Source organism: Syngnathus acus, chromosome 17, assembly GCF_901709675.1.
Source record: "Syngnathus acus chromosome 17, fSynAcu1.2, whole genome shotgun sequence".
Taxonomy (NCBI): domain Eukaryota; kingdom Metazoa; phylum Chordata; class Actinopteri; order Syngnathiformes; family Syngnathidae; genus Syngnathus; species Syngnathus acus.
In genome coordinates this window covers 9,704,021-9,724,198 of record NC_051102.1, presented here as the reverse complement: position 1 = coordinate 9,724,198, position 20,178 = coordinate 9,704,021, and the positions used below count along the sequence as shown (strand labels likewise).

At 43.9% G+C, this 20,178-nt stretch overlaps 2 protein-coding genes across 3 annotated transcripts; one reads left to right on the top strand and one right to left on the bottom strand.

Annotated features, from left to right (window-relative positions):
* Positions 1–1,941: 1,941 nt before the first annotated feature.
* On the bottom strand, positions 1,942–17,125 carry hs2st1a (heparan sulfate 2-O-sulfotransferase 1a). Of its 2 annotated transcripts, XM_037276631.1 has the most exons (8): positions 17,036–17,125; positions 15,212–15,321; positions 5,977–6,230; positions 5,820–5,905; positions 5,129–5,267; positions 4,956–5,053; positions 4,526–4,683; positions 1,942–3,468 (listed from the first exon to the last, which is right to left on the bottom strand). In XM_037276631.1, the coding sequence occupies exons 1-8, from the start codon at positions 17,050–17,052 to the stop codon at positions 3,245–3,247; spliced, it is 1,086 nt and encodes a 361-aa protein (XP_037132526.1). In that variant the 5' UTR covers positions 17,053–17,125; the 3' UTR covers positions 1,942–3,244. The 2 variants fall into 2 exon arrangements, with proteins under 2 accessions (XP_037132526.1, XP_037132527.1); XM_037276632.1 differs by lacking the exon at positions 17,036–17,125 and having other exon boundaries at positions 15,212–15,784.
* On the top strand, positions 16,162–19,949 carry selenof (selenoprotein F). Its single transcript, XM_037276636.1, has 5 exons — positions 16,162–16,289; positions 17,078–17,245; positions 18,403–18,466; positions 18,963–19,012; positions 19,240–19,949. The coding sequence occupies exons 1-5, from the start codon at positions 16,242–16,244 to the stop codon at positions 19,369–19,371; spliced, it is 462 nt and encodes a 153-aa protein (XP_037132531.1). The 5' UTR covers positions 16,162–16,241; the 3' UTR covers positions 19,372–19,949.
* Positions 19,950–20,178: the final 229 nt, after the last annotated feature.

Genomic DNA, 20,178 nt, shown 5'->3' with positions numbered 1-20,178 from the left:
TATGTCCGCCTTACAGGTCAGAGGTTACGGGTTCGATTCCAAAGAAATCACAAAGAAGGCCTCGAATTGTGCCAATGATGTCATTGGTTAATTCAACGTATTATTACTTCATAATGCCTCACCTGTTTCTGAGTTTGGCTATTTTGAACATTCGCAAGCTGAGCCATCTGAGCCCTGAGAAACTGTGCTGTCATTTTCAGTCACAAAATGGCCACCCCCTGAGATGGATGACAATAGGTGGATTTTGTTGCTTCAGTCCACAAATGCAATATTATTCAATATGCTGTGTTCAGGCTTTTTTTTTTTTTTGGGCTGGATAGAACATATTATTGTAAAGAAAGTTTCTGACTTGACTTCACCTTTAAAATCCAAATCTACATCTGGTGTTTTCAAATCAGAATGATGATTCACAGCACATCCTGTCCTGAGCACCTGTCCCCCTCCACCAGCCTCTGAGGACGCTCACCATGGAGACATGGAAACAGGACTGATGGTTGCACAAGGTAAATACATTTACCCGACTAGATCTCTCTGGGTTTTTTTTAAATGAAGAAGACCATGTTCATTTTATGAAACCACAGTGTTGTTGTATTTGAGCAATAGCAGTAAGAGCACAAAGAGCTTCCAGTCCCAGACATGTGAGGGCTGTTTGGTAGCGATTTAGATAATCCAGTCTTCCCAGCGAGGTGTGACATGTCACGCTGCGGCCCCAGAGGACACGACTCCAGCGCTTGTCCTTTGGTTTCGTCATCCAGCTGGCTTGGCAACTCCGACATCACGTTCGGAGCAACTGTCACATTGCAGACGTCGGCGGGTTAAGCAGCATCTGCAAGACTGCGCAATCATTCTCTCGGCAGCCACATTGGTCCCTGGCTGTTTGCCCACAATAAAATGGATTATTTCTTTGGATAAGAGTAATATAATGATTGGTTAGTTTAATTGAGCTGGCAGGAAATTGCTGTTGTTCTGAATGTTCAGTCTTAAAACTGAAAATGTGTGGTTTTCCAGACAGCTTTTGGAATCTTCCCCGTGACATTGTGGCGTCCCTGGTTTTTCAGGAATTTCAACCATATGTCGCCACTCCAAATGCTGCCGAACATGTTTCGCAAAGGTGAAGATTCCCACTATAGGTTCATTTCGCGTGGCGAGCATGCAAATGTAAATGATTATAATCATAATCGTGTTTGAGGTTGAAATTTCATTTCATAGCCACCGCATATTTGTCAGCTATGAAAATGGACGGAAAGCATCTCCATGATAGAAAACAGATGAGTGACTGTTGAAACCGAAGCATTTTGCTCTGAATGCGACCGACTGCTCACACGTCCAGACTGAAAGTGAGGATGGGCGTACTACTTATGTGTCATAAGGCCAAAACTGGGAAGCTCTTACTGGACTACAATATGAGATTAAGCGGGATCAGTCCCACTATTGATGACTAGCCACGGATTATATGAGCCCAGATGAGTGGAAGGGCTTTAGCTCACATAAACTGTCACAGTCGCACTGTCACTCGCATCATTTTATTCTTCTCATCCTAAAACTGTTTTTTTTTTGTGGCGTATCACTTCAAAACAATTTTAAATTATATTCAAACGTAAGCCTTACTAATAAATCATGGCAAAACAAATCAAGACATGAGTGAAATAGTGTGATTGGAACTTTACTGAAAACAACAGCTCTCTGACGCCCTCTATTGGTCACCACTTGTAAAACGTTCCCTCACCTGTTAAGACAAATCAGTGACTGTTTTACAATCCTAGTTTTTTTTCCCCCCTTCCCCACCTTTGGTCCTCTAGTACAATCTTACACTGGATATCAAATAAATGCTCAAATGGCTTTTCATAATACATTTGATGCCCCCCCCCGGCCCCCATGTTCCACATACGACTAAAGAACATCCAAGCACCACTTCGTACTGACCCCCAGAAAAGCATTAAATAACACAGCCATGTTGTTTTATTTTGTATCAGACACAGCTGCAGCACTGTTCTGGGCACAAGGAAGGCACACCAAAATGACCATTCAAATGATGCAATGGGTTGTGATTGCAACTGCAAAAAAAAGTGTCGAGAATTCTTCTTCAGATGTCACATTGTTATTTTCCAAAAGGTGGCAGTTAGTCCTCAGGCCATTGGGATTTTCAGCATAACAAACGAAATCAGTTATATACAGCAGGACAATTTACCGAGTAGTTACAAACACACAGACTCGCTGTAATTAAATATATGTATATAAATCAAGCTAATTTCCAGCAGGAACCAATCTCACCTTCATGTACTGAAATGTATATTTACAGCAAGCAGCATCTTCATTGTGTTCCTTCATACACACTGTAATAAAAGCGCATGTAAAGAAATGGCCAGGCTATAAAGCTGCACACTTACCAGAGCCAACGAAAACACACGGTATAAAACATACACACTGATTTCTTTCTTTTAAGATTTCAGAAGAAGTCCAAATACTATAGCTCGGTAATTTTCCATGTTCACATCCAAAAGACAATACTGTAAAGCCCTACCTATTCGTGTTTTGCTATTCACGAAGTGTGTGTTTTGTTTTTCTGTGGAACCTATTCAGTCATTCGCGGGGAAAATTATTCACTTGTTTTGTTTTATCCCGCCCGATGCCACAAGATAGGCCAAAGCAATAAAAGTATTGCTTTGCTGCCATCTTGTGGCATCTTGGCACCAATGAACTATGTTATAGTGACAGAAGGAGTTTGATTTAGACAAACATAGTGCTTTGCTGCCAACTTGTAGTATCTAGACAAGCTGGATTAAAGGGCTCAGTTCCTAAACCCACAGCAAAGAGCGGGGTTTCACCAATGCTTCTATATTAAAAAAAAAAAAAAAAAATGATGGAATTATAACAGCGTTGCGAATGATGGACCGCAATATTAAGGGGGAACTCTGTAGCTCAAATGGCTAAACACAACCAAACAGCACATAGCGGATGTAGATGTTTTGTCTCGGCCATTTGGGACTGAGCGACTCCTGGTCTCCCGTCATAGCTCTCCGGGCCTTCTATAGATCGCTGACATGGAAGTGAAAGGAAGCCGCTGACCTGCAGGGACGGGGACCAAACACGAGCTTGGCCATCCCCATGTGTGAGCAATCCGGTGGCATGCGCTGTCCTATGTCCACAGCACGAGCTCACTCAAGTAGTTTCCACCAGAGGACACTTGGACATCTCATCCTTGCGTCCTCCTCCAAACCTCTCTGTGTATACATCCCCACCCTGGTTAGTTTTTGGGGTAGATCTTCTCATAGAAGAAGTTTTGCGGCAACATGTAGAGTTCGCCATCCTTTTCCCGCACCGCGTGGGCCCTGACAAACTGGAACTGCTCCAGGGCAAACTCATAGAACTCGTTCTCCATCTTCCAGATGGCCGACTGCTGCAGTTTGGCCGTGGACTCCCTGGTGGGCGGCTTCTTCTCGCTGGTCTTCCTCAAGTGGGATTTCTTCCCTGTGATCACAAGAAAGAGCGGGACTCAAGGCTAGCCGTGAAGATAACGGTGAGCTAAAAAAAACATCACAATCGACACGTAGATAACGTGGAATTAAATACAGCCGTACAGTATGTGCGCACGAGTCCTAAAAATAGAAAAATGCTGATCGGTCTTGATTAAATGAGGCTTATCGACCACTTGCCAGGTTTCACTGAGCGATTGGTAATTGCTGGGATCTGCTCACACACTAATTAAACATGATTAAACAAGGAGGCAAGAAGGTCACAAAGCAGAAAGCTGTCTTCACTTTCACCACAGTTTTTTTTTTTTTTCTCTCTCTCTCTCGCTTCATCCAATTCGCCAATGTCGCTTCTCTTCAACGATTACACCGACGAAGAAAACGTCTATATTTGGAAAGTGCTTAACATTTATCGGCGCTGAGGTGATGCAAGGCTGGAGCGCTCCCGGTTATGACATCCATCACAAGACTCAAGTGAGGGGAATGCAGAAGAGAAGGTTATATGACCAGACAGGAAATTTGATCTTCCTAATGAGTCACGTTATTAACAAGACTTAACACCCTGACATGCAAATATATTTTTAGAGGTGCGCCTCAGGTATCTGAAAACCGTACGGCGATACCTTGATTTACAAGCTTCAACGGATCCGTGACCAAGCTTGTAAGTCAATTTACACTTTCCAGCCGCTGCTATGAATAAGCATCAGGGATATTGAGAAAATGCGTCATCGTAAAAGCAATGACAAACTAAATCTTCGATGTAGCCTCCCTGCTTTCTAATCATTTTTCAAAAGGGATTAAATCAATCCTCATCTAATACGGTGATATTTTGGGGCTGCAAAATTGTCTCGACAATGGTTTGTTCACAGCATATTTAATATCTTATCAGGATTTCATTCTTTAATCCTAAAACTAGCAGCTACCATTGTGCTTGTAAAATGTGTGTAAGCCAGTTTATGGTAATCCGTAAAGGTTGCTTGAAGGCAAATGGGGTCTTCCAAAAAAAAAGAAAAAAGTGCTCTTACAAAATGATGGTTAGCAGCTCGGACGCGCACCTGTTTTGTACAGTTCGGTGGCTCCTTTAAAGAAGCGTGGCAGAGCCGACTCCAGCATCATGACAAAGTCCTCCAGCTCTTCCGTCACTCCGACCAACATGTACTCATTCACCAGGTTGTATTTCGCCTGCTCCAGAGCCCACTGGCTACCCACGTTCCTGCAAAAAGACAAACGTTTGCATTTTTAAATCCCGCGTGTGTGGAGAAACGCTCACAGGAGAAGATAAGGGAATGGAGGAAAGATAACAGGGAAGGATTAAGACAAAAGGATAGAGACTAAATTAAAATTCTGTGTAGGTGGAAGTATTTGTAAAAAAGGAAAAAGGTGTTTTATACAAAAAAAAATGCAACAATCAAGAGCAGTTTAATTGTCTCTGCTGGAAATACTTGTCACACTGCTTAATGCAATTTTGTCATTGTCACCACTGACCAGCATTCGGAGTAGTGCCCGCAGAAAAAGGGAATCTGGAGCCAAAGCTTCTCAGGGGCGCAGTCGGAGCCGCCGGCCGATACGCATTCATCAAATGTCTGAAACGTTGGCACAAAGTTGAAATTAATCATTTCATTTTACATACACGACTAAGTGCAGGAGTGTCCTTGGACCTTTTTGTCTCCTTGTTTCCTGCGCCTCAAGCCGGGTCGGTAGTCATCTCCGAAACGCAAAAAGTAATAATAGGAAACCAGCCTTTCGATGGGGTCCCTGATGACGTTTATGTAGATCGGCTTCACCTTCAGCCCAAACCTGAAAAAAAAACTTACTTGGGTTAGAAAAAAAGTCATTTAGAAAACGGAACACGACAGTGATGTTTTGACCTGCGCGTTTCATTCATTAGAATTCTTCATCGTTTATTCAGTCAATATTTTACTTTTATCAATATGTTACTAAATTAGTTGCTATTTAAATTAAATATTTTACAGTTTTTTTACCTCATTAAATAATTAGTGATAATTAGTAATTACAATTTTAATTAGTTATTTAGTTATCTATTTAGGTATTATATTACTAAATTAGTTGCTATTAAAATTAAATATTTTACATTGATTTTTTTCTACCTCGTTAAATAATTAGTTGACTGATTTGTTAAAAATACTAACACACAAATATTCATAAAATAAACAATTTTACATGTAGGCCTACAAAGAACAATTTTGTATTTATTTGATTCGGAATAAAATCACAATTCTGATGATGATTTAAATAATGAGCATGAAGCGAAAATGCTCCCTGGCTGCCTCTGTGCACGTCTCGAGCACTTAATCACCACAAGGAGGAGTCAAATGCACACGTTCTTACTTGGTGAAGTCCAGGAAGGAGACATGGCCGTGGTAGAAAGCTGGCTTCATTTCCCGCCATTCAGTCACATTCTTTACAAACCGTACCTGAACCGCGCAAAAACAATTATTAGCGTGTTAGAATGCGGACAGCGAATCATAATCAGATCGATTGTGACCTGGTCCTGTATGGACATGACGGGGTTGTTCTTTGTGGTGTTGATGTGCAGGACATGGTAATGGTTCCTCCCACACAGGTCGTAGGCGATGTTGGTGAAGGAAGTGCTGGCCGTCTTCGGCACGCGGTTATAAATGATGACCACGTCGTCGTCGCTCTCGGAAACGGACGCCCATGACGAGTCCCGCTCCCGCAGGCCGTCTTGCGTGTGCCGCTGCTCGATCTCCCGTACCTCGTGCCGGGCGATGGCTCGCTCTGGAAGCATGACAGGGAGTTTCATAGACTTGCTCAAATTTATACCAAACTGCTGTGCTGCCTCAGGGCTTGCCGTGTATTTCTATGAAAAAAAAATAGAAGGTAAAAAAAAATTTGTTTTGCAGCAGCTCTCAGAACGATACAGGGAATGGATACTGTGATAATATATTTATGTTTATTGGTGAGTTGGCAGAATATTTGGGGTGCTTTCCTCTGCTCTCTGCCCACATGCTCCGTCTTTGTTTATTCTGGCAATCAGCGTGCTAAATGTCTCACAGGCCTGTTATTCGGCTAAAGCTATTATTTCCAGTCAGCTATTGAGCCAATTGTAAATTTGTTTATACAATGCAAAAAAAATAATAATAATTGTAGGTTACTGGAAACGGTCACTGCCACAAATTGCGATTTTGGTCGGACTAACGCATTCAACCAGTTTAGGATAGCTTGACTTGATTGACTGCACCAAGATTTAACTACCGGGCTCGACAGATAAAAATGACGAAAAGCAGCGAGACGAGAGAGCCAGAGGTGACAGGCCGAGGGGTGAGAGGTTGGCACTTTGGCTGGAAGGTGACAGTTATTTGAAAGCTAGCGGACGTGAGACGGGACATCAATTCACTCCAAATGAGGAGGGCGGAAGGTTGGTGTGTGTAAACTGGACTTGTGTGAATAGATTGCGCACAAAAGCAGCCTCTCGCTTTTGTTGCCTGCGGGCTTTTCTTCATCTGAATTCACGGCGGACTGACAATGCTCAGAGAAGCCGGCAGAAAGGACGACCGAGAGGATTGCGCGTGTGTGAGTGTGTGAGAAGGAGAGGCAGCACATCACGGGAAGCGCTAATAATCGTGGGAGCTCGTAGTTGTCACTGCCTTGCCACCTTTATAGCAGGGGGGTTGGTCTTCTTGAGTCCAGGAACAGGACTTGAGGGGGGGGGGGGGTACGTTACTGTATTCCTCATTTCCTCCTTCCACCTGTCTATGCAGCTATAAATGCAAGCCTCTGATCAAAGTTCTATCTGGTTACAGATGGAGCCGCGCTGCTCCCGGCCACAAAATGGTGTCTGGCACGCAGCAACAATTGGAACGGAGATGTTCATTCACACGGCTGCCAACGCCGGTAGCAGTCGCGACGGTCAGATTTTACGGCCCCGGGCTCCCGTGTGTCCTTTGCGGTATTAGTTTTTGCAAGCGGGGCGCTCGGAAAGCTGGCTGCGATCTTCAAACGAATGACGCTGCGACAACGCCAGGCCATAAATATTACATGGCAGTCGAGCGGCAGGCATCGAAAGGCTTTTAAGCGGAATAACGCTCTGATAGCACGTTGGCTTCACATTCATCATCATGTGGAGGAATGTTTGCACGTTTGTCTGGCTGGTTATGAAAGAATTGAAGAAAGTCCTTTTTTTTTTTCATGGTAGGACATTGTCACATTCAATATTTTGTGGGTCCTTAAAGATTGGACAAAGTGTTTTAAAACAGCTTGCAAGGAAAAAAATTCAAAAGAAATGCTTTCAATTTTGTATTCAGAAATTTGTATTCAGCCTCATTGTATTATTCCACAAGGGCAATGCTCAAGTTCATAATATGTAGACTGAATAAGTCTTTCCTGTTTCCTTCTGACGGCTGGTCTTGAGTGACAAACGCATATTAACACTAACCTGGCCTTCTGGAAGGCTCCGGGGTGCTTCGAGGGCTCCCAGACTTTTCAGAAGAACAATGACGAAAGCTTGAGAGCCAATCCTATCCCTACCAACAACGTCCAAACTATGCTAAGAGGCCCCACAAACGCTCTCGCTAAAGACACACTGTGTTTTTTTTTTTTTTTTTAACCGAGTTTCCAAACAGGCCACAAGGACAAAGCCAGCTTCTTGGGCTTTGTAGTAGACGCCTCATTCATTACCAGACGCCTTGGCACAAACTTCCATATCAGGGGGCAGCACACATAGGCACAAAACCAAGCTTAGCGCTCCCATCTGAGGTCATTTAATTAGAGGACAAAAGCCCGAATTACTCTGGCCACACAGCGGGCCGCCTTTCATTGGCCATTTCTGCCACTTCCTCCCCCTCGAGTCATCTCTGTGCATTAAAAGCCAATTATGAAGCGTGAATCCAACACGGGTCTTAAACACTGTGACAACTACAAGCCTATTACCCTGCCGCTTTTCATTCTCACCCACCGACAGCGGGGAGACGGAGCGCTTGTAGTCCCAACGTATTTACTGAGGCAATTTCGCAGCCGATTAGAGACGACCATTTGGAGTCATCATTCATATTTTGCCACCAGATCTGTTCAAATGAGACGGCCCGTCATGTACCGGCGCCACTCGGGATGGGATGCTAAAAGTGAAGGAGATGGGATGACGCTTTGCCTAAGCAGATCATAAATCCATCATGGCCGGGGCTTCTCGCTCCAATCCGGGGGAGGGTTCGCCTCTTGAACCGAGGCCTTGGGTTAGGCGGGTAATCGAGATTGGCTATCGGCTCCCCCGGCTGGGGTGCGCAGCTTTCGCCGTTCTGCTCGGATGCCGCCCGATTGCAAAATCAATGACGGATGACAGAGCGGAGACCTGGCAGGCCAGCTCGCTGCTTTATCAAAAAAAATGCTGTTCATCGACTGCTGCTGCGACTCCCTCGGCAGGCTTGAACGGTTATACGACAAACATGACAAACGTAAAATAAAACTAAACGGAGTATGTCGGAAAATTATTGTGAGTGTTTTCGTCATTGATCGCCGTTAGCCAATCACTGAAGTCCCTTCCGTTGAAAAGCTTCAAGTTTCTTTCATTCAGCAAATGTCTGCTAGCTTAATGCTATCCCGTAATGCAAAACACACTATACAGGCTAAATAACAGAGCGTATAACAATCCTCACACTCTCCTATGCAAAGGTCATCTGGCTCACTTTTTCAAAAATGACTTTTTCCCTGTTGACAGGATGATGATGCAGCACGCGGAGAACAAGAGCGTTTTGGTGGGACGACGCATTCCTCCAATTTCGGTAAGACCAGACACAAAGGCGGTTTTGTCGGTGCCAACAGACGACGTCATTTGAATGTTGCCTGTCCGCGATTAGTCACTTGACAGTCATAAAGGACAAAGACGCTACTGTGGCTATTTTGGTAATCGGCTGTTTTTAGTGAAAAGACTCCAAAGTTGGATGCTTGAACTGAGTTGCTATGCAGAGTTGAAGAAGTACATCCCAAAAAAATCTGTGTAGTATCTGCATTAAAAAATTCATTAAAGCATTTCAATTTGGGGGGGGGGATCATTTCAACACGGGAGTAAATTGAGTTACGAGCGTGATTGCATTACGGATTTAACTCGTGAATCGAGGTACTCTGTATTAAGATTGAACCACAAGATGCTTCGCCAAAGGGTGCGCTAAGTAAGAGCCAGCCACATGCGGCCCATCAATAATTGCTGGCGCAAATGCAAGACATGCTTCTTGACTAATGATAAGAATCCCGGCGAGGCAGGGATGATAATCGCGCTTACACCCGTCGCTCTCCTCTTTAATACATCTCGTGTGCCATCCAAGCCAGCAGGCTGCAAACGTGAAACGAGGAGAGGAAGGCCGCGTTTAGCCTCGCTCACGAGCAACAAGCCGTCGGATGAGATTACGGCGCAATTTACACAGATGGCAGATTCGATGGCTCCCCCGGGCTCGCTAAGTAAAGGCGCGCGGCTGTGACACTTTGTACGGACGCAATGCAACCTTGCCGAAGACTCTTGCGTGACTTTTCAAATATTACGATTTAGAGCTGGAGGTCAGTGTTTAGGACAAAACAGAAGAGAAATAAAACACGCTTTCCTCCACATAAACACTATTTGCATCATAATCATTTGTATTCGGTAGCACGTTACAACCCCAAACACTGTACGTGATGCTCGCCGCCTCCCGGCCCAGTAAGAGATGATTAATAATGCATACATAGGAGTCGGGGGAAAACGCGGCACTCTATTAGAATGAGCAGACAACGGCTATTCATAGAGGTAACGGTGAGCGGGGGACCAACGCGGCCGGGAATAGCACGCCGCCGAATCAGAAGCCACTTGTAGCAAACACGGCCGCAACGATTATCATCACCTCGTCTCTCGCCCTTCTGTTTTTTTCATCTCCACTCGCGCTTTCTGATAAAGATGCTGGGGGATGGCGTGTAGCTGTAGTGTGATCCCGAATCCATTTGTACTCCCGAGACGCTCATTGCCCCCAAATGAGCCGTTTGCTTTTCGGAGGGCATAGTCGTCAAGTGTCCCAATACTTTTATCCGTAGAGTGCTCATTTTTCATATTTCGATTTCTTTATGTGTCTTGGCATGTGAAGAAATTGACAATAAAGCAGACTTTGACTTTGACTTTTTGATCCAAGTTAATTCTCCGCATAGAGCGCGAAATGGGGATTGTCTCAATATCGATCCAGGCGCCCAGCCAAGAGATTGACAATCAGTCTATGGAACACACACACACACCCATGCATACACAGGGCCATCTAAATTAGTAAAGGGAGACAAAGCATTGCCATTGAAGATGTGTTACATGGGAGGAAAATAAAAACCTTAGGCACTTGGACGCACATTTCAACGGACGGCAAATTGCGTACATGAAGATGTTCACAACGACTGATCCTGCGGGAGCTGCGTGAGAGCGCTGGCATTAGAGGAAGTTGATATGAGATGTGACTTCATCTCCATTTGTTGGGGAGTTGATTGAGGCGGGAGTGGGGGGGGGGGAAGCAAAGTGAGCAGGGAGGAAGAGTGGGAACCGACACCTGCTGTCGCGTGTTTACAACAGCTAGCTTCATCATCTGTCAAAAAGCCGCAGGCTTCGACAGCACGGCGTGAGACTCGCCGAGTTCAAAATTGATCCTATGGCTTTCGTCTTCATTAAAAAGGGAGTGAGGAGAGTTGGGGGGTGTTTTGGAAACAACTTGGTAAAAATGGGAAAGTTTCAGTTTCAAAAATAGACTCAAAACACGACCAAAACTGCAGTACTATTTTTTTTTTTTTTTGAAGAGTATAAAAATATATAAATATGAGTCTTGTGATATGCTCGGTGCGTATGTGTTGCCGCGCCGTTTGTGTTCAAATATAGCCGATCAGCCAGAATAAGAGGAAGGCCAAAAATTCACTTCAACAATCATGCTCCAGGCATCACTTTCTCCCATGATACGACAACTCTATATTTTCAACTATCTGCTGCCACTCCAACTTCCTCCTACTCGTTTGACATAAATGCAGGCTGGAGGAATTTTGGTGCAAGGTGAGAGCAGTCCATTCTTGTTCGAGGAGCGCCAGCGAGCGAGCTCACCGAGCCGCCACCTCTGGCCAACATCAGCAAAATGATGGAGGAAAGACGGTGAGGAGGAAAAGGGGGTTGGGGAGATGCCAGCTAGGAGCAGCGACGGCAACATCAGAGTGATGGTGTCGCAGAAGGGTGGGGGATGCAAGCTGTCCGTAACACTTTGATTAGCCTGTCTGTCATCCTCCTGCTAGAGCCAGCCAATGCAGCATTGGTGGACTTGCTGCATTGTGCACTACGTGGCACAAAAGCAACTAGACAAAGAGCAGGCCAGTCCCCATAAATCACGGGTGTCAAACTTGTTTTCATCATGGGCCACATCGTAGGTAAGGAATACCCTCAGGGGGGTCGTGTTATTACGGTGAAGTCACATCCAGTGTTCCTCTGCAACGTCGCAGTTCATCATTTGCACCCACGCAATCATCTTTTTTTTTTTTTATAGTTTACTGTAATTGCTTTTGGGCTGTTTACAGAACATCGGAAGAACAGCGAAACAAATGGGAACAATTTATGAAGGATCTGCTGTTAGCCACAGCTCACGTCAAAACACTCACGCATACATTAGCTAATGTCACCCACCCCGCCTCTTATAAACACTACAAGTAATTTTTTGGGGGAGTGTTTGAACATGTTCAAAACACACCACTGTGCCGCAAATCTATCGCCAACACCTCTACGTCCATCGCCACAGTGCCCCCCCCTTCTTCATTAGCAGCTCCACTGGTATGTTGCAAAAGAGTGACAGAGCTAATCTGGGCGACTGGCTGCCTAAAGTAGCGGATGCCAACATGCAGCGTGGAAGCAAATGACTCGTGCAGGCTTTACAGCCCTCGGGGAAGACGTGTGGTGTCACAGAGAGGTCAAAGCAAACTGAAGAAACTGAGTCATGAAAGGAGAAGAACATTATATTAACGACTACAGAATGCAATTTCGAGAGACAGGGAGGGGGAACTGAAATGTTGTCAAATGAACTGAACGTGTTGAAATTGAAGTTAGGAGTTGAGAAATGCGCAAGGAGCTGGTAAATGTTCTAGATTACAACGTACTTGCTTTTCTAACGTAAAACATGCACCTTGGCTCAATAAATGTTGGGAAACACTTTTTTAAATCACTGGAGGCAGCAGTGCTTGACCAATTTTCTTTTCCAGAAAATTTCTGCCTCAGGTCCTTTGGATTGCTTGACTACAGCAGACAGCATAACTAAGTCCAATTCCAAGCCGAGACCTTCTGAGGCAAAAAAAACAAAAAAAAAACATTCAAGTCTTGCGCTGCACTGAATTTGATCACAGGGAGGCCTGTGTCATTAAACGCGTATCTCCACACAATAGATTAGAAATTGTTTCTCTGTTTCTGAATATCTGGAAGGAGATTTAATTAAAAAAAAAAAACTATGACGACAGTTTGACAAAAATTCTCCTTCTGGAAACCAAGCATCTCCTGCTTAGTTACTGCACTGCAGCACTTATCACCGGTAGACCTGTAGGAATTTTGTCTCAAGGCGAGCTTCAGGTAAAAGAAAGAAAAAAAAAAGTGACTAAACTGAGTTTGTATCAAAGCAACCGAAAGTTGCCACCGAACGTTATTTTAGTCTTTGTCGGCGCAGAGCCAGCCGATAAGCAGCCGCAGAGAAGGAGTGTCAGAATAATGGACGACGCCCACAGCGGGGCGCCTGGCTGCATGGCCGTGTCATTGGAATGCAGGAGACTCCTCGGTCAAACCTCCGAAGCGCAATTAGCTCGAAAGCAGATCGCAGCTTGTCCGCCCTGCGGGGTAGCCTCTAATGGGTGCAAATGGTGCAACCTGCGTGGCCGCCGATGGGAGCGCCTGCTGGGATCAATGGATACAGAGTCGGCACATTTAACCCTCGCAATATGATTTTTCCCGTCCTAAATTGACGTCGATTAGACGCTATACTCGTGAACTATAACGACACACATAGGCGATTGTTTATCCTCTGTGAAGAACACCTCATATTACTGCCATACTGAGAGACAGATCACTATTACCGTTTCAGTGATGGAGCAATAGAAGGCGTGCCAACAGGTGGTCACATGACCATCAAGCTGTTTTGCTGTCAGCACCGTGCCTCCAAAAATCCTTTGTCAAAATTACTTGCCAATGCAGCAAACAATTTGGAGTGCCAGTATGCAAACGTGTGCGCCGGCCTTCCTGTCATCCATCAGGACATTTTTTTTTGCAAGGTCGACAAATTCTTTTGGGGGTGGACAGTCAGAGAGAAGGCTGTTCCAATGCCGTTTGTGCTCGCCTGTGTGTGTGTGTGTGTGTGTGTGTGTCCCAGCCCAGGTTTAACAGCAGCAGTAAACCATGTCACAAGTCAATATTTTGGACTCTCCAACTACTCAGCAGGGACTTCAAGAGAGTATTCAATTAAGAGGTGTGTTAATCGTTCTGTAAATTGGACAGTTTAATTTTTTTTTTAAATCTATTTTCTCCAATCATTCCTTTTGTCATGCAGTACCACAAACCATGATCCTTGGAAAATCATCTTGCAACGTCAAGTGTATGCAAAGAAAACTCTGTCACCAAAACTAAGAACCCAGGCTAAACTTAGCTCCTTCCTGAAATGCAAAGATCACAGTCTATCAGTTGAGATGTACCACTTCAGCATACATCCTAGACACCAATTACTACTTTCCTTCCAGCTAGTGATTCTTGCATTCTTTGGTGTTTCAAGTATAGAAGTGTACATCCACAAAGACCAGGAAATTAGCACACCTCTGCTTACCCTGCTATGACCTCGCCACTTCGGCATACGTACAAAGTTATTGAAAAACTGGCAAATGGAACCCTGAAGTGGCAGCCAAAGCTTTGGGGGTGTCTCTGCTGTTCCTTCAAATCCCCCACAGTGGAAGCATCAGAGAGATAATCCTGCAGTGTCCCAGATCTTTATTGGGACTGACTGGACCCCTAATGGGAGGTGGGAATGAGATTGGAAAGGAAAGCAGTGTCTGCTCCCTTTCAATTGGATGTGTGAGATGACGATGATGTTGATAGCTTCCCCATAAAAATAACTACTGATGAAACTATTGCTGAAAATGGAATGGGAAATGTATTAATTACTATTAGGTAGGTAATTAAGCGCTATAAAAAGGAGATATGGACACAAACACACGTGGTGAAGAATCTCTTCTTCCGCTCACGACCCCAGCTAAACTTAAAAAATCAATTGCACCGAATGATTCCATCAAAATGTATTGCACACAAAAGTTAAAATGATCAACATGTTCCCACCATTATTGCAACTTATAAACTATAAACCTAAATTGAAGGGGGAAAAAATTCTTTTAGAGGGGTAAAGTAAAGAAGAAACAACTGGGATAATGTGGTTGCAGAAGTGTGTACACCCTGTTTAACTCAGGATGTGTTCAGAATTAACCAACTACGGGTTATAGGTCATATAGGTGGCTAAAGTTTGGAAATTATTTATCTTGGTGTCATCTTTATAGACTCCAAATACCTGCGGTTGAACCCGCTGTATCGACTCTCATCTATCTATCTTAAGATAATACACAAATACTGAGCACGCCTCCTTGTGCTGCATGACCGCGTATTGCGCGGTTGCGCAAATTGCGCGCTCTTAAAGCATGGTCCGTGCATCTTTTTTCTTTTTTTTTCTGATGGCTTTTATTTATATTATTGAGGGGTGGTAGTGGCGGGGATTTACCGAGTTTTCCGCGGGACTCCTCCAGCTTCTGAATCTGGTTCTCTAGGAAGAACATGGCCACGGCGAACGCCAGCAAAGCCAGCAGCTGCAACTTAGGCGGCATCATGACTCTGAGCAGCCCCATCAAATCATCCGGAGAAGGAGTCGGCGGTCAGTCCATACCCAAAAGAGGGGAGACGAGAGGGGGTGGGTAAGAAACACACCGAAGACACGCACAGACAACCGGTGAGCACAAAGCGTCTGCGTGCGTGGATATTTAAATCCCCCTCCAATGCAAAATGCCCATTCTTTTTGCTACTCCATCATTTGCATGGCACGGTTTGCGGCTTGTAAAAGGTTTCCACGGTCGTTTGTACAAGTGCTCCTCGGTGTCCAGTCTTTACTTGCACGGTTCCACCGTTCATACTGTCAAAAGCACCCAGGCCACTGGACAGAATCAAGAGCCCACCATAGAGATCAAAATCCACCGTTAGCCCCTCCTTCGCGTGGAAACGTACGTCAATGACGCCGCCGTATTAGATGTGTCCTGGAGTGAGCAATATGACACATGCATTATGGCGTGTGCGCTTAACGTATTGCAGGAAAGGGCTAACCCACGCAATGCGAACATTTTAATTTCTATGGACTGGACCCGTGAAGCGGTCTCTTTCTATTCGTCAGCCACTGCTGTCTGTACACATCGGATTGGACAAACGGAACCGTCGAGCGCGAACGCCGACCTATAGGAGTGCTGTTTTCTTTCTCAGCCTCGTAAAGTACGAGATTAAATTCTAAGCGAAGAAGAAGTACCACGATTGTAATTGTTCCCTTGTGTGCCTATTCCACACAAAAATTGCGCCCGTGAAATTCAAAAGTCTGAAGAAATTCGTTGACATTTTCTTGCTTGTCATGTGTGTATTTTATTTGGTGATGTTGTAGAATTAGTTGAGTTCAACCTCGTTATATATACGATTCCCATCAGGCATAATGTGGGACACTCCTTCATTTAAATCAAGGGTCCGACATTGTAGTTTTTCAATCACTCTCCAAAATGTCGGGGGAAGTGTACCTCCTGTGGCTGCTTTCGCTTTTAAAAACGGTGAGTTAAACACGTTAACGTTCAAGATGAGGTTATATCGTTGCGCTCGATCGACAAGTACTTTTACTGTGCGTGGACTGCCCAATTTTGTGTTAAATTTAACGTGTTCTATCGCATTCTATAGTTGCCTGGGCGCCGATATGACGTGGCTAACTCAAACCTCGACAACTCTTTTTCATAAATTTAGGTGAATCTGGGAAAATATTGTGATTTAGGTTGAGAAATATGTCTACTTCTCGTGTTATTTAACCGAGAGACGCCAAACTAACCTCTTTTTAAAAGGTTGCCAAATTATGTTCGAAAAATCATTAGTCAGTGAGGAAATGAGCTCAAAAACGTTCAGACGACCTCAAATTAAAAGAAAACGTTACGATGTAATCTCATTAGACGTAAATGTACTGTAATCCCAGTATATAAATCAAATTTACTTGTAAAATGAATAAAATTTCCATTAATCCAGTCCAGCCCCCCCCCCCCCCCCCAACCCCTAAAACCCCCACCTTTAAGATAAAATAAGATAATCCTTCATTATTCCCTCAATGGGGAAACTCCTATTTAGTTAGATAACACGCTTTTAGAAAAGAAAATGCATTGTATAAATACATAATACCATGAGGGCTGTAAAGAAGTGAACTGATTCTATAAAGTCAAGGTACACTGTTGCATGTTATTAATTTTGACCGTCATAGCTTGAGGGTCAATTTGGCACGACATTATTTTAATCTTCTTTTTTTTTTTCTCCATACCTTCTTACATATTCCATTTCATCTTGTCTTTCCTCCCTCCAGCTGTCGGTGTTTGGCTCCGAGTTGGCGTCAGAAGCTTGCAGGGATCTGGGCTTCTCCAGCAATTTGCTGTGCAGTTCCTGTGACCTGCTTGGGGAGTTCAGCCTCACCAAGCTGCAGCCTGACTGCAGGCACTGCTGCCAGCAGGAAGCCCAATTGGAAGCCCGCAAGGTAAAAAGAAAAGTATAGACTGCAGCTCCCCCGACTTAAAAAACAAACAAGAAACGCCAACTCACTCCAATTTGAACTTTGCATCCTTGACCGAAAAGTTTACACAGCCAGATGCAGATAACACCCCCACTCCCAATATGTTAATATTTACACTTAGATCAATCAACGAATCAGGTCACATGTAAATTTTCTATGGTTGACCGCATAACCACAAATTCTTTTTAAAAGTTGATGGAAGTTAATGGGGGGGGGTGATAATAAACTTTTCAAAGCTTGTTTGGCATCAGGAGAAATGAAGAGAATCCCAGGAGAGGTAAAGGGGAAAAAAAAGCTCAACTTGTTTTAAATAATTGATTTTTCTCCAAGCAAACGATGGAGGGAAATCTTTTGAGATTTTATTTAAAGGGCCATATCGCCCAAGCCTAAGACTGAATCATTTTGTCCCTGGCTGCTAGGCTGGCCGCCTACCTTTTTAATAGCTGCAAGGAGGATGTACTTGGCTGGCTTTAATGAGGAAGTAATACTCCTAATGTGTTTGACTATTAAAAGCGCTGAGGCACAGGGTGTGTAACGAGTCGTCTTTGGAAATGGGAACGTTCCTTAGCTCTCTAAATCTTTTGCACGGATGGTGACGTGAAAGGCGTGCGCATTTAGATTTGTACAATTTCACAGAAATACTTGAGCACCTAAACTTAATGATACTTAATAATAGTTGACTATGTTTAAATATAGAGTCTCTGTTACCCAGATGCATGTGAGCTGGCTGCCACACATTTACTCGATACAATGCTCTCCATTTCATATTTTGTATTATTATTATATAGCTACAGTCCACATCTTTTGTGAGTGGCATCATTTTCCGCATGTGGCAAAACATAAAGTCTTTTCCTTTGCAAAGCGGCAGCTGTGAGTCTCTATTTTCCTCCAACTTGCTTAACATTGCCTCCGGAGGTTTGATGACAAAGCGACCATCTGTTGACTCCGCTCCACGTTCACTCGCTCTGCTTAATGATGGCAAGTGGTCGCCAGGAGACGCCTGCAGGCCAGCCATGCTGTCACCAGCAGGGCCGTCTCGCCTCTTATCTCCGTGTGTGGGCAGTGTCTGTGCCTCGGATGCCTTCCCCTCAGACACCACCATGTCTTTTCTTTGTCAACAGCTCTATGCTGGGGCCATCCTGGAGGTGTGCGGATGAAAATTGGGGAGGTTCCCCCAAGTCCAAGGTGAGTTCTCTTGAGAAATATTACCACGTCACATATCAATTATTCCGTTTTATATTCCAACGCTTATATTTAGCCTGCAAATGAAATCGACTGGGAAGCATTGTGTTAAAAAAGGAAATAAGGTGTGGTCCAAATTCTTCCATCAGTAGGTTGCCTTAAGCACCTGAGGTTTGCTTTTCAAGCCCCCACTGGGAAGGTTTGGCCATTTGTTGTGGAAGAGGACCACCCGCCGTCTGCTCAACAACGTTGCGCCTCGTTCCGTTATCATTAACCGCATGCGATCTCGTGCCGGAGTGGCACGAGTGTTGACTCGTGCGCCATTTGGCCAGCCTTTGTTTACTTCAGCTGTAGCCGTTTCGCGTGCTCAACTGTCTCCTCCAGATGCGACCTTCTCGGAAGGGTTTGCAGCTGTCAATAATTAAATTCCGGGTGCGAAAATAGAGCCGCTAATGGACACATGCATGACCTGACCCTTATTTTTTTTTAATCCATGCAGCTTTTGTCAAGGGTGACAAGCCAAAGATGTTCAAGGGTCTTCAGATCAAGGTGAGTGTTGACGCCCGCTGGTCACTTTTCACAACTAACACATTTTTATTTCAACTTTGTGTTAGAGCACCATGTAAGGAAATGAAGCATTTTTTTTTAAATTTGCAAATACTCTTCAGAAGAAAAGTTCCTGTGACAATTCTACTTTCTATTTTTTTGGCTTGCTGACACTTGTCCTTTTTATTTTTTATTTATTTTTTCTTCCATCACCTCCTACACTTTCTCAGTACGTGCGAGGCTCCGATCCTGTGCTAAAGCTTTTGGACGATAACGGGAACATCACCGAGGAACTCAGCATCCTCAAGTGGAACACGGACAGCGTGGAAGAGTTCTTGAGTGAAAAATTAGAGCGGATATAAACACAGGTTTCAATTTGGTTTTCACAGTTAAAGGGACAGTTCAAAAATGTATACAAAGTTTACTGATAGTTTACTTCACTCATTTTGCCAAAATGTTTTTGGAGGGTTCTGCCAGCCTCTTTTTTTCGGTAAGTAAAAACACATTTGGATTTGAAAATTAAACAAATTATGGACACAAATTCAGATGAGATAAAAATGTTAGTGCGAAATGTAAAATTCTAATTATTTGGACTGAACTTAGCATTTATACATCGCTGTTAAAATCTGTTCAAAGTCACAAATTCATGAACTTAACTGTTAATTTTATGTTTCTGATTTTCTCATTACACTTATTTTTATAATGCTTGATGTGCAGGTATGTAGAAAAGAGAATGATTCCTAATTTCTGTCTAAGAAGTAGATGGTCTAGTCCCAGGACACGTTAGTGAAGAGCTCGCCTTAAACCAGTTTTGGGAAGTGAGCCCTGATGGGTTTTGTGTTCCTGGGCTTCATCGACGGTTTGGCAGAAATTGGATTTGTTATGAATGCGCATAGGTAAAATTTGAATATGCAACAATAAATAAATAAAAATCTCTCAGTTGTATCTTACGACTCGTGTTGTTCAGACCACTGATTGAAGTGGTGTGCTGGCTCCCTCTAGTGGTACGCAAAAGAATGACAAGCATTTACAAATTGTCCGGTGAATTGGTGATTGGTCATTTTAAAAATTATATACGGCAAGCTTTCCAATATATTCTTGTTTCCACCTGGTGGTTCTTTGTATAAAACCACATTTTGGTTAAATCTTTCCGCAGGTGGATTTATTGA

Coding starts and splice junctions, on each gene's coding strand:
- hs2st1a (XM_037276631.1), bottom strand. Junction 6,231..15,211: donor GGAGTCCCGCGGAAAACTCG/GTAAATCCCCGC, acceptor TCATGCTTCCAG/AGCGAGCCATCGCCCGGCAC. Junction 5,906..5,976: donor TCATGTCCATACAGGACCAG/GTCACAATCGAT, acceptor TGCGCGGTTCAG/GTACGGTTTGTAAAGAATGT.